The 17,776-nt window shown below is 47.3% G+C and overlaps 2 protein-coding genes across 2 annotated transcripts in view; one reads left to right on the forward strand and one right to left on the reverse strand.

Annotated features, from left to right (window-relative positions):
- Window positions 1-17,776, forward strand: part of ncalda (neurocalcin delta a) — a 96,995-nt gene that overhangs the window by 44,265 nt on the left and 34,954 nt on the right. The window lies entirely within an intron of this gene.
- Window positions 3,755-7,177, reverse strand: LOC117497391. Its single transcript, XM_034149369.1, is given in 5 exon segments — window positions 3,755-4,092; window positions 4,095-4,202; window positions 4,205-5,882; window positions 6,158-6,481; window positions 6,566-7,177. Coding segments are annotated over 5 exon segments (2,847 nt in total). The 3' UTR covers window positions 3,755-3,967.

Raw genomic sequence — 17,776 nt, forward strand, 5'->3', positions numbered from 1 at the left:
AAACAGAGAGCCACAGGACACAAAATGCTCATTAAAACAATTTAACATAGTGGCCCTGTCCGATATAGTGCCAGATGCTGTGGTAAGGCACGGAGGTAGCTCATTACGGATTTCACCGGTGGATAACGATTTTATGGCTTTCCAACATTTTCTAGGATTATTCAGGTTCTTTGTGGTAACTGACAGATAATACTTAGACTTGATTTGTGATATGAACAGGGTGCGTACGGGTGCTGGAAATCCTTGAAAATGCTTGAAATTGTACGAGGTGTTTTCAAGGTTTGAAAAGTGCTTGAATTTTGGGAATGGTGCTTGAATTTGGGATAAAGTGCTTGAAATTGTAAATGCTTTACTTCGCTTTTTAGATTAAAAGAAAATAAAGAAGTCGGTGCGCGCTTAATTGCTTCGCTTTTACATAAAACAGCTCTGCCCCGGCCTTCCCGCGCAATGCGCGTGACCGGCAAGTGTTTTTGTTACGTGTGTGACCTGGGCATTCTGATGAGAGTGATAGATGACAGTATGCCAGGAGGTTGCCGTTTCAACGAGCGTTGGCTAGCAGAAGACAAATACAAGCCATGGCTAAGACGAGGGTCAAGCGAAGCCCAAGAGTAGCCTCCTGCAAAGTGTGCAACAATAACGATGCGAGAGTCTGCGCTGACGAGCCACACACCACACGAAAGGTACGCGGTAGTAGAGCATTTTAGATTAGGCTATCGTTGCATGTAAAATACATGACACTTTTCTCTGTGCGCGGCAAAACAAACTCGCCAAAATGGCTTCACTAGTCTGGCAGTATTTTAAGTGTCCGAAAATGACAATAAAATAGCGGTATGCAACGTGTGTGAAGCAGAAATCCTGCAGCTCCACCCGCTATGACGGACCGGTGAGCGAAGCAGAACACACATTAAGAGTTAGACCTAACACACTTAGCTATTTTATCTACCTCTGGAACAAGCTAAACTAGTTATAAATATATTTATTCTTCACTGTCGGGTCACTCATTACTGGATCAGTGAGCTGCAGGAGACGATACTGACGGGCTGTCAGGAGAGAGAGAGGGAGAGGGGGAGAGAGGAAAAGAGGAAAAGAGAGCGCTTCCGCTAATTTCTCCCGTGTTATTATCCCAAGTTAATGTAAACTTGAATAATGTACTTCATTTGAATGTAATAATTATGTTGGTTGGTTGGTTTGTGGAAGCGCCAGTGAATGAGCCCCATTAACTGAGTTTTAAACATCACTTTAAATGGAAAATCCCCATAGGCCCCGCCCACTCGATCGGATCGGCGATCGGTATCGGCCGATACTTTTTATATATATATATACGTTTTATATTGGCTCAGCCAGGTTATATGGGATGCCCAGTCTACGTACAGATGGGTTACTCATTTTGAAATATTAAACTTAGTTTTCTTTTCTAAACATTTTAATTTTTCATCCTCATGTATAATGCTATTATGAAACACACATTTGGTTGTTTATAGCATAAAGAACATCTGATTTAATGTGAGGTAGGGAAATAATCATTTGAGTATAAGTATGTGTATATAAATATGTAATTTACAACAGCTGTAAGATGCTTGAAAAGCTTGAAAATACACCTTGAAAATGCTTGAAAAGTGCTTGAATTTGACTTTGGAAAAGGTGTAAGAACCCTGTATGAAGCTATTGCTTAGCTGCCTAAATCGCAGCCATTCTACCTCTGAGCCTGATTTCCTAGCCTTTGCCAGGCCTTGTTTCTCTCATGAAGGAGACTAGACAATTCAGCAGAAAACCAAGGATTGTCTCGTCCCTTCACTCTAAATTTACGCAGGGGTGCATGTCTATCAATAATTTCCATAAAACCAAGATAAAAATAAGACCATGCAGTTTCAACATCATCACACTGATCGATTTTTCCCCAATCAAAACCAAACAGATCATGTACAAAACCCTGCTCCACAAAATGTTTTGTGTCTATTATAATGCGAGGTTTACCCTTTTGGACTTTTGTTGTCTCTAATTGTGGCTACAACACAGTGATCACTCAAATCATTAGCAAATACTCCCACAGATGAGTATTTATGGGGAACATTTGTTAAAATTAGATCAATTAAGGAGGAATTATTTGGGAACTTAATGTTCGGGCGAGTAGGACTGTCTACAATCTGAGTAACATTTAAAGAGATACAAAGGTTTTTAAAATCCTCTGATACTGCAGTTAACCAGTCCCAGTTAAAATCTCCAAGTAGCACTATTTCCTTGTAGGCAAGTTGAGATAAAAGATTTGCCAATGAAGACAAGGAGTCTTTGACTGCTGAGGGGGGTCTGTAACAGCCCACCACCATGACCTGTTGACCCTTTGCCACTTCAATATTCAAGGCAACAAATTTGAGTTGCTTACTGATTGATTTGGAAACCATCTTGGTTACACTAAACTTATTTTTCACATAAATGGCAACGCCACCACCTTTATTAGGTCGGTCGGTACGATATACATTGTAACCATTTAAGGAGATGTCAGAGGCCAAAATAGATTTTTTTTGCCACGTTTCTGATAAAACAATGACTTCAGCGTCAGTCGAGCTTGCCCAAATAAGGACAAAATCTAATTTAGATAAAAGACTCCGCACATTTAAGTGGATGAATCGATAGTTGCGTCTGTAACTACGGTTGTATGAGTCCCGGATGACCGCCAGAGGCGGTGCTTTAGCCCTGGATATGTCCATCGTACGCATGCGCCGTACGAGTACCAATAACAACAAAGTCACCTGTGACCCACGTGATACCGGCTATATCAGCCAGTGTCATCAGAGAATTCTGAAAGCACCGCCTCTGGCGGTCATCCGGGACTCATAGAACCGTAGTTACAGACGTAACTATCGTTCTATTTCGCCCCTACTGACCGCCAGAGGCGGTGCTTTAGCACTGGATGACTTATACCAACCATGTCATGAAGAAACCAAATACTCACCTAGCTGGAAGCAGCGGAGCTTGGCAACAGGACCACGCCCAAAGGATGGGGAGTGGCGACATTGACCCGGTAGAACCTGGAGAATGTGCCAGAAGACGCCCAAGACGCCGCGGCGCAGATGGTCTCCAGGGGCACTCCTCTCAGGGCGGCCCAAGACATTGAGACGCTCCTTGTAGAGTGGCATCTCACCCCTGATGGCCGGGGGCGGCCACTGGCCCCATAGGCATGTGCGATTGTATCAACAACCCAGTGGGACAGCCGCTGCTTGGATAGAGCACAACCCTTCCCTAATGCCGCCATGGCAAACGAAGAGCTGCTCTGACTGCCGTACACCGGCCGTAGCATCGACATACGCTCTTAGGGCACGCACAGGGCACAGCAACTCAGGCGTGCGGCTCTCCTGTGGGACGTTAAAGCGTGCCAGCTGGATGGGCCGATTGGAGTGGGCACGTGGAAGCACCTTGGGCAGGAACGCCACATTCGGCCAGAGGGCAACACCCGAGCCATCGGAGTTCTACCTCAGGCATGTATCGCTCACGGAGAGGGCATGCAACTCCCCAACTCGCTTCCCTGAGGTTATGGCAAGCAGAAATGCTGCCTTCAAGGACAGCCACTTAAGCCCCACCTGGGCCAGGGGCTCGAAGGGAGGAGATGATAGGGCATCTAGCACTAGGGGCAGGTCCCAAGCCGGAGCCCTCGGGGTACTAGGGGGACGCTGCCGTAAGGCCCCTCTCAGGAAGAGGGACACCGACCTGTGGCGCCCCACCGTGGCGCCGTCGACCCCGACATGTTGGGCAGAGATAGCAGCCGTATATATCTTCAAAGTGGAGTGAGAACGTCCACTATCCAGAAGGGACTGCAGGAACTCCAGAATGGTGGCCACAGAGCAATGCCCCGGATTCTCAGCCTTACCCAAACACCAGTGGGAGAAGAGCTTCCATTTGCACTCGTACTGTGCTCGAGTGGATGGTGCTCTGGCATTCAGGATAGTTTCCCTGACCGATGCCGAAAAAGCGCTCAACAGTGGGTTGGGCCCCGCAGAGGCCAAGCCCAGAGCTGAAGGCGGTGAGGGTCGGGATGCCAGATCTGACCCCTGAGCTGTGACAGAAGGTCCTTCCTGTCGGGGAGGCGCCATGGTGAGAGAGACTGCGCAGCAGCGGGAACCAAACTCTCCCCGGCCAGCGGGGGGCGACCAGAAGGAGCCTGTGCCCCTGAGTAAGGACCCTCTGAAGCATCTGTAATAACAGCGGGAAGGCGGGAAGGCGTACAGGAGACTGTCTGGCCAGTCGTGTGCCAGAGCGTCCTGCCCCATTGGGCTGGTCACCTCTGCCCAGGAGAACCAGAGGGGGCAGTGCCTCGACTCCTCCGAGGCAAAGAGGTCCACCTCGGCCCTGCCGAAAAGGCTCCAGATTGTCTCCACCACTTCTGGGTGAAGCCTCCACTCCCCTAGTGGAGGTTTGTGCCGAGAGAGGAAATCTGCCACCTGATTTTGGTCCCCTGGTAGAAAGACTGCCCGCAGGCTGGCCAAGCGGGGAGACGCCCAAGACAAGAGGCTCTGTGAAACCCGGAGCAGCTGTGCGGACCTGGTGCCCCCCTGGTGGTTGATCTGGGAGACCGCGGACATGTTGTCCGAATGAACAAGAACATGCCTGTCCGTCAGTTGGGGTAAAAAGTGCCTGAGCGCAAGCAGCACAGTGCGAAGCTCTAGCACGTTGATGTGATATGCACCTTCCTGGGCGGACCACAGACCCTGAACAGTCCTGCCCTGCCACACCGCACCCCACCCTGAGAGACATGCATCTACAGTGACAGTCTCCCGGAGGGATGGGATGGCGCCCATGGGCGCGCCCATCAGAAGATAGGCCCTGTTTCTCCAGCGTGACAGAGAGTGAAGGCACTGGTGCGACACCCTGACCTTCCTGTGCCTGTGCCACTTGGCGTCCAAGTGAAGGCTGTTCAGCCACATCTGCATAGGGCGCAGCGACAGCAGACCTAAGGGCACAACGGCTGAGGCAGCCGTCAGTCTGCCCAAGAGCCGGAGGAACTGAATGTAAGGCACATTCTTGCCCAGCCTGAAGATGGGGAGAAGGTGGGAAATGTCGTCCACACGACGAGGTGTCAGACAGGCCCTCATGGCGACCGAATCTAGGACCAACCCCAGGTAAGTGACCCGTTGGGAGGGGACCAGGCAGCTCTTCCCGGTGTTTACTGTCAGGCCCAACCGGGCTACGTGACATAAGAGGCGCGCCGGATCCTGGGCCACTTGGGACCGGGACGGCGCACAAACCAGCCAGTCGTCTAGGTACGGCAGGACCTTCATGCCCTGTGCCTGCAGGGGTGCGAGAGCTGCCGCCACGACCCTGGTAAACACCCTTGGAGAGAGGGAGAGACCGAAGGGAAGTACCCGGAACTGATAATGCTGGCCCTGAAAGGCAAACCTCAGGAACTTTCGGTGGTGGGACGCAATCGGCACGTGGAAGTAGGCGTCCCTCAAGTCCACGGTTGTGAACCACTCCCCCTGTGTGACAACACGGAGGGTGTCTGCTGTGGTCAGCATGTGGAAGGGCAGCACCTTCAGGAATCTGTTGATTCCTCTGAGGTCCAGTGCTGGACGAAATCCGCCGACTTTCTTGCTCACCAGAAAGTACGCCGAGTAGAACCCCCCGGACTGAAGCAGGGGGTCCACTGGCTCGATTGCGCCCTTGGCCAAGAGGACGGACAGCTCTTGGGCCAGAGCTAAGGCCTTCGCCGGGTCGCTGACAACTGTCATCTTGACCCGGCCGAAGGCTAGGGGCCGGCGTCGGAACTGCAATTCGTATCCCTGGGTTAGGGTGGAAACCACCCAAGGGTCGGTAGTACAGGCAGCCCAGTAGCTGAGCTGCTGCTGGGAAAAGCAGCCGACGACCGGCCCCGGGACTTCAGGACCCTTGGCCTGCTGGGAGTAGGCACAGGCCTACGTAGACCCGAGAGCTGCTGCCTGGTCTGTCTAGCTTGGGCAGGGCTAGGGGCAGCTGCTCCAAACAGCTCCCCTGGTTCGACCGGCACGCCGCGGAGGACACTCCTACATGTCTCCGTTAGTGGTGACTGAGCCAGCCAAACCTGGCGTTGAGTCTGCACCAGTAGGGACATAACTCGTCCCAATTCCCTAGTCATTAGGGCAAAGGCCTGCAGTGAAGCGTCACTGAGGCCCAGCAAAGAAGGCTCAGCCGAAGCCTGCTGCAGAGAGGCGGAGGCGGCCAGCATTAGATGGGAGAGAGAGTTCCCGATACGACCCATGCGTGCCGCTGCATCGTAGGCCTTACAGAGCAGTTCGTCAGTGACCCTGCACTGAGGCCGAGGGCACCTGGCATCAGGCCTTAGGGCCTCATCAGGAGCCAGAATCAGGGAGGCGATGGCAGGCTCGATGGGTGGTATGCGACCCAGCCCAACCCTCGCCGGATCCTGCATGGCAGCCAGGGTCCGGGCATCAGAGCTGAAGCGGGAGAGGGCCTTGGTGTCTCTCCAGCATGCATGGAGCTCCCTCAGGTACTCCTCCGAAGGAGGAACAGTGAGGGGGACAGGGGTAGGGCTACGCCTGAAGAAGGCGCTAGCCTGAGCCGCGTCGGCCTGCGGAACCGGAAGCTGCAAATGTGCCAGGGCCGCACGAATAATGGCCGCCATGGAGGCGTCCTCCACGCCCTGCAGAGAGCCCTGAGCAGAGGATTGGGAAGCCTCCCCGGGAGTGAGCGGGGCCTCGTCCTCCACCTCTTCATTGAAGAGGTTAGCCGAGGCCGCTAATGACATGGCATCCTCATGCAGAGGTGCGGCAACCGAAGCAGGGGCAGGCGGCAAGCCAGCAGCCCCTATACCGGCCCCTGGTTGAAGGGCTAAGAGGAGCGACTTCATCATGTCCATGTCGGCGGCTAACCGATCCACCTTAGAGGACAGCCTGTTCCTAGTCCTCCTGTTGGGGGGCAAACCCGTAGCCATCGCTCCCTCGGGTCGCCGGGAACGGCCAAACTGACCTGGGGGAAGATGCGACAAGGAGAGGTGTCCGTTGGCTGCTGCTAGACGCTCCACCTCTGCGACTCTGGCCGCTCTAAGGGCCCAAGGCATGCAGCTACAGTTCATGCAGGCGTCCTGCGTGAGACCCTCCCTCAAATGCTCGAGACAAAGGCAAGAGGGGCAGCGGTCATGGCCATCCTCGGGCTCGAGAGAAGCCATACAGGCGCTACATGGATGAGCCATCATGTAGGTAGCCGGATGCAGCGTAACCGGGAGCGGGGTGCAAGAACACAGCCTTCACCAGTTACCTGCTGAACGGAAGGAGTAGAGCCCTGCTCCTACTCGCCGAACACGAGAGGGGTGTAATGTCCTAGACCCGCGTTACTAACCCCTAGATTCCACCGGGTCCGTCTGCGGCGCGTTACGGACGCGTTACGGCTGCGCCGCGGTGCTCAAGGTGATCGCGGCCACTCTAGTCAATGGGTGCTATTCCACCACACGCGGCGCGTTACGGCTCAGACGCGTCCCAGAAGCGTCCCAGAAGCGGCTCGGCGCAGGGCTTTTCTAAAATTAGGATCGAATCCTATTTTTGTCGCGGCGCAGCCGTAACGTAAGGTCGGGCAGGCAGGAAGTGGAACGTTCAGAGCTATATAGACCTATATATATACACACACACAAACTAATTTTGCAGACCCTATCCCTCCGTAGTCTTTCAAGTAGGAGGAGAAATGCCAGCGTTCTCCTCCGGTTTACAGGCACTGTGTAAATTATAATAATTATGATGATGAATGCATTTTTTTTACCACTAAAATACAGCAACACATCTTTGATTCATGTCGTTTATAACTGGAATATTACAGTTATTATTAACTTTGTCTGTACAAAGTAGCCTGTCCAGGAAATATGCCCAAATCAACAAAAACTGCGAGCCGGCAGGCAAGACTCTCCGCTTCTGAAATGCTTCTGAAACGCGCCTGGTAGGGTATGACGCCGGAGGAGGCCGGACCAAAACCGCGGCGCAGCCGCAACGTGGCGCAGACGGACCCGGTGGAATCTAGAGGTTAGCAGAGGGAGCAGGGAGCGAGAGCACTGCCTTCACCTAGCTAAGTAAATGAAAGTGCAAATCTACTAGCAGAGGGAGCGGGGAGCGAGAGCACTGCCTTCACCTAGCTGAGTAAACGAAGCACGGAGCTACCAGCAGAGGGAGCGGGGAGCGAGAGCACTGCCTTCACCTAGCTGAGTAAACGAAAGCGCAAAGCTACTAGCAGAGGGAGCGGGGAGCGAGAGCACTGCCTTCACCTAGCTAAGTAAACGAAGCACAGAGCTACCAAATAAGGAAGCTTAACAGGGCAGCTAGCCAGCCGGCTGCTGCTCACAGTCAAGGAACACTCTCACCAGGAGCGGGGGTGAAAATACTGCCTTCACTGGTTGAGTAAAATAGCGAAACACAAGCTAAGGAAACTGGCTTCTAAAGAAAAAACAGCACGGGTAATCCGGTGCTTACCTCAAGCGTCAGCCAAAGTGGCTGACCAGGCAGGACACAGTTAGGCTGAGCCGCGCTACTGCTAACTAGCTAAACAAGAGGACACAACAAAAGCTGGAACTCAGGATGCTAATGATAGCTTGGCGCAACGCCGCGCTATCAGAAAAGTACAGAGAGCGCAACAAGGGCAACTCCTGGGAGAGGGGGCGGAAACGCTACCGTCACCAGAAAGTTCAAGCCAGGTAGCAACCAAGACAGAAATCAGGACAACTTAGCTGGGAGAGGGAGTGGAAACACTGCCGTCACCGACCAAGCAGACACCAACCTGTCCGTTGAAGTTTTCTGCGCAGCCGGCCACAGCTCCTGGAGGACGGGTAATCCTGCGGCTCCGACTGGATCAGTCGCGAAGCTGCACGCAGCCAGCTGGATGCAGAGAAATCCTTAAATCAAAACGTTCCAACTGAACGCTGTAGGCTACAATAGTGTAGCCACGGTACTCTCGCGCAGCGAGAAGATGAAAGGAACAGATCCTCTGATGACACTGGCTGATATAGCCGGTGTCACGTGGGTCACAGGTGACTTTGTTGTTATTGGTACTCGTACGGCGCATGCGCACGATGGACATATCCAGTGCTAAAGCACCGCCTCTGGCGGTCAGTAGGGACGAAATAGAACCCAACCCAGACCTAGATTTAAAATCAGCAGGAGTAGCGATCTGACTACTACTACTGGGCGGACCAGGGTTAGGTTGTACATTTCCAGATAGCAATAATAACAAGAAAACCAGGCATCTTTTCCTCTTAATCGACACACATAAATTGTCATCTACTTTAAGATCACCAGCAAAGTCTGCGAAAGTGTGATTAGAGCTAAAAAAACAGTCCTGAAGAACCATCATAGCAGGCAAACAAAACAGACAAACATATTTTGCCGAACTGATTGTCTGTGACAAGGCAACCGGTAATTGTTCGCGTAACACACCCTGCACTCTTTTGCAGGGGATGCCCACTGCGGCCGGCAGAACAGACCTGAATCCAGTAGACTTCTCAGGATGACTAGAGAACTTCTCACTGTCCAAAACAGTTAACAGGCACAGCAGAATCACAATTGGGGCCATTTCCCCAGACCAGCACAGCATTCGTGATGTTTTTGGGGCAAATCCTCCTCAGGCGAAAGCAAGCCCCAGCCGAGCGTGGAGGCGCTCCGGTCTCTACGCGATGTCCCCGGGGTAAAATCCTCCTCAGCACAGCAGCACACGACAGGTGGAGGCAGGCCTCCGCTACAGCAGAAACAGGACAGGTGGAAAGCAGGCCCCAGCCCGAACGTGGAGCGGCTCCGTCTCTCCGCGATGTCCCCGGGGTAAGATCTCCGCAGCACAGCAGCACACGACAGGTGGAGGCAGGCCTCCGCTACAGCAGAAACAGGACAGGTGGAAAGCAGGCCCCAGCCCGAAAAACGTGGAGCCGCTCCCTCTCTCTGCGACGTCTCCGGGGCAAAATCCTCCTCACCACAGCAGCACAGTACAGGTGGATGCAGGCCTCCGCTACAGCAGTACAATACAGGCAGAAGCAGGCCCCAGCCCGAACGCGGAGAACGTTCAGGCCACTCCGCAATGCCCTCGGTGCAAATTCTCCTTTCCACGCCGGCAGAAGAGAGGCAGCCCTGCCCCTCACTTTCCACGCTCCGTGAGGCCGATGAGTAAAAGCAACTGCCAGGTGAGACGCTCTGCTCGCCAGTGAGTGTCTAATCCCCTCTTTCCATGCACTTTGTATTCTATCACACTGCTTCTAAAGTTTGCATCTCATTGTGTCTGAAGACACAGACTTGATGTACCTGATTTTAACCAGTTAAACCCCAAAATGCAACATCTTGCAAGAAACAGCATCTGAGGGCTTCTTAACATTTAATAAACTATGAATGTGTCATATCCACTTAACGGGAAGAAACTCAGCTATCAGACAAAATTAACAATTTTTAGCAAAACAAAACATAAGGGTAATAACAAAGGCTCTGAATTAGCCCTGAGCGGAAAAATGCTAACGCACTTAGCACAGAACTCACGTTAAAATACCCTTATTACTTATCGGATCTGCACAAACAAGATATCAAGCTCAGATTCCACAGATTCCAGAAATATAAGTATAATCACTGAGCAACCAGAACTCGCGGCATGGGAAACAAAACCAGACATCACACCACGTAGCTTTAGGTAGCAAACACGGGACATTGTCTTACCTTTTGCTGTTTCTGATCAAAAGTTGTGTTCAATGGCATTAAAACGATAAAAACGCTGCTGAAGGTTTATCCATAGGTTAATCCAATGTGTCTGTGTCACTTTGAAATGATTACTGATAATCCATCTTGATATTTATGTCAATAACGGAGATTTCATATTAGCTGCTACGAGAGTGTACACTGTAAAAACTGTTGCTTTGGTAAAACTTAAAAAATATGTGTCAAGCAATTATAGGAGTTGGGTAAACTCACTAATGTGATTTTTTCTGCATATGAAAAGATGAGATGAGCCTACAATTAAAAGCCCAGATATTAAGTGTAACCAATGCAAATAACAATCTGCTAAGAACCACACGAGAATAAAGTAAATTATAAAACACAATTGAGTTGCCGGAACCTATATACGACAAACTCTTCCTGATTTCAATCCAACCCTTTAAATATTTGATAGCATTGAAACATTGCAGATTAAACAAATAAATTAAAAAAGGGAACGTTATGGACATGTTAATACATTTTATTAAAATGTGATTATTTCAAAACAGTTGTCATAAAAGAGTAACAAGTTTGTTTAAAAGCACAACACATTAACATACATGGAGACACATGGTTATTACTTGATGGTTATAACTGCATCTGGCTCTTGGGCAACGTATCACTTCATGCTGTGCATCACGAGCCTGGTGCACTTCGACCTCTGCTGTTCCCTGTAAATACAAATAAAACACTAAATTGAGTACAAATCAGGACACACCATGTGTTTTCCTCAAAACAAAAATCAAATCCGTCTTGAAAACATAACGAGCCAGTTTACATTAGCTGTTAACAGATGGTAACAGAGGTGCTATTCACATGCATTACAAGGGGTTTAAGCCATCAAAAAAAGGCTGGTTTGCAAGAAAATGAACCAAATAGTCATGATATTGATATAGTTCATAAAATGTCCAACTACTTCTTTTTAACCCCACCTCATGCTCAGAGATGTATATAAAGTGGCACATGGGTCCTAGAATAAAAAGAACAGACGATTATTTCAACTTTTATCTTGATAAGTGAGAGCGCAGGCCAGTCTACATGAATGCAGGGCAAGGCACGTTTCTGTCCAAAGGTTCCATGATGGAGTCGATAATGTTTTATCACTTTGAGTGGTGACACTAGTGCTGCATAGTTTACATCTCCATCCCATCTGTGATTCAAAAAATAGAAATGGGTACGTTTACCTGATGCTCATTATATTAGTATGTAAACATAACACGTCTTGAATTAACCTCTGAAACAACAACTCTGACACACTCAAGGGCTTACCTAATGTGAACCTGAAGTCCATAGCAGGAGGCAAAATGTCTTCAAGAGGAGGTGTGTTTTCTGGTGAGGCAAATGAAAGAACAAAATAGTTACATGATGACAATGTAACAATCATTTCAGTAGAATTCATTAAAACATATTTAATTCAATTAATGGAATCAAACATTAAAACACAATTATCATTTAAAACGGTATTGTATTTATATACATTTATAAGGATGGCATTGTTAGATACCAGTACAATTCCATGATTCTCTACACAGCAGATCCTAATTACTTCAATATACACTCCTTTATCTCGTTTGCATACTGTCTAATATCTACTTTATGTTGTAGTAAAACATCTCCTTAATAAAACTGTATTTATTGATATTTCTCGCTAAAGACTGCATTTTACTGGACTACATTGAACACATCTTGCTGACGTTATACATGCCTCCTCGCCCAATACACACTTTTACTGAATTGCGCCTGAATGCAACTTAACTGAAGTCACCTCCGTCATTTTCTACTGAGAGCTAACGTTAACTCTCCTGCAGATTCCAACATGGATAGCGTTGCAAAAGCATGAAAAATATAGTTTGCACTTAATTTTGTATAATAACAACTCGATGCTGTAACTGCAGACTATGAGTTTAAATTGGGTACACTAAGATTGTTGAAAGATAATTCATTGCTCACAGTAAAACAAACGGCGAAATACATATAGAGGAATTAATATCAAATAGGCGCATTAGTAACTTACTCTTACATAACCGCTGGGTTATAAAGTAGTAGGGAATAGTTTTAACGGAGGTATTTTACCGCACAACATGCACGGCAGGAGAGCCTCTGAGCCCCGCGGCCGCATCACGGTGCCCGGGCCAACGCTTATGCTGTGTTCACACCGGACGCGATGCGACGTTTGGGGGCGGCGCGATTACATGTAAAGTCAATGCAGAGACGTGGACAGACGCGAATTCGCTCCGACGGCGCGCATGAAGCGGTGGACGCAGCGCGAATCACACGATTGAGGCGATTGAACGGTGCCGCGTTAAACGCGAGAGTTCAATTTTTTCAACTCGAGCGTCAAATTCACGTGACGCGTTCTCGCGGAAGCCAATCAGCGGTGAGGATCTCAGCTGCCGTCACTGACGTTCAACCACACAACATCAGCCGTTAGCTGTTAGCAGTTAGCACACAGAGCTCACAGCTCCTCATATCCGTTCAGAAACTGGACAAAAGTTAAACAAGTACAAACCACAGACTGTCTGTGTCATGGTGAATACAGTCGCTGCTTATTTATGTCTGTAGGCCGTTGTTATGAGTGTGGAATGAGCATATACAACGTTAGCTTAGCCTGGTTGACCCGATCTTCATTCAGAAAACAAGCATTTTAAAAGGTGTTTTGCCTGCCGTCTTGTCTGCAGACTTGTCAAAGCATTAATTCATGGTTGTTACTAACCGGTATCAGTATGTTGTTACTTCGGCATCATTTAGAAACGTGTACAATTTAATCACGGTAAAATATGTTCATTTGTTGTAGTTGTAGCTCCCGAGCCAGCGCGTCTTGTTTGAATGACGCGAGTAAACACAGCTGGCAGCCGCGGTGAAACTCCAGCATTTAGAGCGATGCGATAGGAGCGATTAGAGCGAAGCGAATAGTCGCATCGCGTCCGGTGTGAACGCAGCATTAGAGCGGCGTAGGGGAACAGTTTGCGGAGTTGATTCTTAATACATACTCTTAACTTAACCACTTTTAACAGAATTGCGTCGGTAAGCACTTGATGCAAACTTTGCCCAACAACTTTGCGTTAAGAAATAGACTACATGAGCACGACAGGGCTGAGTCTAACTTTAACAGCAGTAATGGCGCTGGCATGCATTAAAATGTCGATGTTTCGTTCAAAACAGTGAATACAAGAAAAGTAAATAACACTTTCTAGTTAAAAAGCAGTAATTAATAACTCAGGTGGCATGCTTACTTGTTTTACGATGGTTTGAGGAGGATCCAGCAAACACGTGTCCAACTGCTGAAGAACCGCTGCAAAGAGGAACAGGAAGTCTCACACTTTTTTGATTATTATTCAAAATTATTATTCTCGTTTGAGGGCGTGGCATGACCGTGGCGTTGAAAAAAGTATTTTTATTACGTTTTCCAAAACGTCTTTTTAAAGAAAGTTCAGAAAATGTGATATTAATTTACAAATTAATGAGTTCTTAAAACATGTTCTCATTGTTGCTTACGTGTTACTTATTTAAACGCACATTGAAAAAAAACTAATTTAGGGCAAGTAAATTACATAAAAATTTTTAGTTTTGTTGACTTCACCATCGGAACAGTTTTTACAGTGTATGACAGCTTCCGGTTTTGGGCATTCTGGCTACGCATCACTCATTCACCAATGGGTAATGTTTAGATGGATTTTAGGGACTTCCCCTCGATTCTATTGGCTCTAAACGGTTAAAAAGAGGTGTCAATCATCAAAATCGACCGACGGGGGCCAGAGATATGCACCCAAATGACCCCAGAAGTAGTTTTCTTTTCTAAATCTCTCTAAAAAGGTCAAATGTCACTTGTTTTGCATCAATCTTGATACAGGGTACTTATTATGTTATAGTTTGGATTCCTAAAGCTTTTAGTCTACTATCCCATCATTCAAGGGTGGTTTTCACTATAAGTGATGTTTTTTTTTTGGACGGACACTATAATTTAAAATGTTTTACTATGTTCAATCTGAAATTACTTAAAAAAAATCTATATTGATTCTGACTTTTCTACATCCAACTCACAGGTTTATCATTGCTTTGAGAAAAAAGATTATTAATTTACCCCTTTTAGAAGTGAAGATAATAGTTCTGGGAATGTCATTTTCGAGCCTGAGGTCTGAAAAACAGGCTCGGGGCTCAACTGGTTAATCAAAGTATTTGCACAGGCACACATTGGGACACATGCAGCATGGTCCACATCATGTTTTGCATGTGAACCTGGAGGATTATTAAAGTAGGAAGATGAGGACTAAATCATCCTTGACCCATGCTAAACACAGGGAATTTCAAGTTACCCTATTGTTAATGTCACAGCAGAAAAGGTGATCATGATAGATTTTTCATTAAAAGTTTCTCTTAAGCCAGTTAAGTTTTGTTTCTACGCTTCATTCATGTCACGGCTGAAGGGCAAAGTACATAGGACCCAAATGCAGAAGTTTCTTGAAAATCAAATCCTTTATTGGCGGAATTGGTTCAGGCAAACAAGGCGAGGCAAAACAAAAACGCTCAGAGCAAGAACTTCCAACAACATCAAGACTCTGACACAGACTGAAAGAAAAACCAGAACCTAAATGCACACAAGACTAATCACAGGAACAAGACACAGGTGGGGAGGGAAGAGAAACACAGGGGCACAAGGTGAACACAATCGGGTAATCAAGCAGGAGGGAACACAGAGACAGGAAGCAACAGGCATAACACGGGAAATGAAACGGGAAAACAAAGACAGATCTTGCCATGACAAAATAAAAAGGTCGAAAACTCATACGGATCATAACACTTCAGCTATCATCGGGTTTGTTGCGCGTAGAAAGGTCAGCGGATCAAAGTTTAAATAAGTTGACTTTGAGCGCAGCACTAAACGAAAGCGAGGCTAGCATTCCGTCAGGCAGCACTGCTCCTTCCAAAGAAACTCAATGGCAGCATTTGCTCTGCGTATCATGGGAATGCAGCTTTACTGTTGATGTTGCTTGTTCAGAGTCTGCTGTTAACTAGACATACTGCCCCAAAAGATTTTCAACTCTGCATCTAACCCTCAGAAAGGATGCATAATATGCGGAACAACCTCTAAGTGCAATTGAACAATAGCTTAAAGCTAGTCTAAGTGATGCTTAGGTCACAGAGGTTGGAGAGTGAGCTACCCTAATAAAAAAGTGTTGATAATATGTTCAAACCACTCAGAAAATGTGTGTGTCACAGCCTCTAATCACGAGTGCTCACTACAGAATGGTGCAATTATAAGACAGAAAAATGGGCCCCTGTACATAGAGCTTAGCCTTGTATAGCGCCATCCAGCTGTGTGTCTTGCATGTGTGTGCTTCTTTACTTCCATTCATTTGTTGGCTAAGACATTCAAACCTTGTTAAGAGTTCAGGGCCTTCCCTCCCTTAGAGCTGATTATCCAATTCATAATCTGCTCTTATCTAATACGGCCATCCCAGCTGCTGAGATCACCATGACCAAGTCCAACCTTCAGCTTTCAGGTCACACTGCCCAGTGAAATATTTCCACCATAAGCAAAAGCATACATTTGTCATTACTCAGTATTGCTTGTTTTAAGTTTGTATTTGTGTTTTTAGACTTCTTTTTTTTTCTACCCATAGCTAATTTTAGAAACTTGACAATGATGTAGTTATTCACACTGTGGGGAGAGACCCAAGAAACAGTTCCTAATGGGTTTTCCTTGGAAAGAGAAATTGTTTTCTCTTCCTCCCATGCTGTTGCTTCCTGAGTCTTCAAGAGGAAGGAATTCCCTCTAGTCCCAGTTACCCACCCTACATCCCAACACACACACACAAACACACTCTCAGAAGCTGATTACATACCTCTACAGAAGTTCTGAGTTGAGTTTAAAAGTATTGGTAAGGGCCTTGTTAAAAGGTTATATAAGGTGGTCTGTAGTACCAAATATTTGATCTGTAAAAATGCAACATTTTGTCTTTTTTTAATAATCTCATTTACCAACAAATAATTCCCTTTTGACTTTCCCCTTACACTTATTTATGATAACTGGCATATCCTCTCACCTTCAAATGCAGCGCTTATAAAACAGGATATACTAGTATTGGCTTTTTCCACATTGTTTTTCAAGACCTTATATCCACCTTTGGGCATCATCAGTCAGCCCTCTAATCCAGGACACTTTAATCTAAATAATTCATCCCTACACCAATTTTCTAACCTGTTGCTAAGGCACTTATTTCAGTATCGTACAGCATCTGATCCCTCTTCACTTTTGTCTCACAGCAGGATCTTTGCAGTATTGATAGCTGCAGGCATTATTAAATGTCTTTGTACTGTTGATTGTCTCGGCCCTGTGTGGCATTTCTACTTGTGTCTCTATTAGGGCTGTGAAAGTTAATGTGATAACAAGGCTTTATGCAACATGCTTTTAACGCCACTCAGAAGAGTTATGAACACATTGATGCATCAATAATTATAATCCAATAAAACATATTATTCTGAAATGGGCCTTTATGCTAACTGAGTACTTTTACTTTTGGTACTTTTACTGTTTATACTTTTTTTACTTAGTTTTGAATGCAGGATTCTCACAAAAAAACTGAGTTTTTTTTAACACTGCGGTATTTCTACTTTAAGTATCTGAGTACTGCTCACCCCTCTGTACGTACCTACTGTAGCAGTCCAGTGGGGGGGTGTTTTACTTGGCTGAACTCACCCCACTCTCCACACTACCCCACCCTAATCTGGGCCCCATGGTGCTCCATTCAGGCAGCCAGCAGATGCTATTCAGATGAATGAAATCAGCCCAAAGCTGCTGAGACTCACAGGTCAGTGGAGGATGGGGTGAGGAGGGTCTGCTGTGTGCGGCCTTAGCACCCCCCCCCCCCCCTCCCCTAGTCTTTGTCTGACACTCAAGCCCTGTCGCAGATACACTTGACACAATGCACAGCACATTTTGGAAGAGGAAGTTTGGTGACATTTTGACGTATGAGTTTACTGTTGGAAAGCCTGCACTTGCACTACACCTTCATATAGTTGTATCAACATTATCCCGGCAAGAAATCAAATAAGTGTATCAAATATTGCTTTAATTAATGATTCACTGA

The sequence above is a fragment of the Trematomus bernacchii genome, unplaced genomic scaffold (assembly GCF_902827165.1).
Source record: "Trematomus bernacchii unplaced genomic scaffold, fTreBer1.1, whole genome shotgun sequence".
NCBI lineage: Eukaryota > Metazoa > Chordata > Actinopteri > Perciformes > Nototheniidae > Trematomus > Trematomus bernacchii.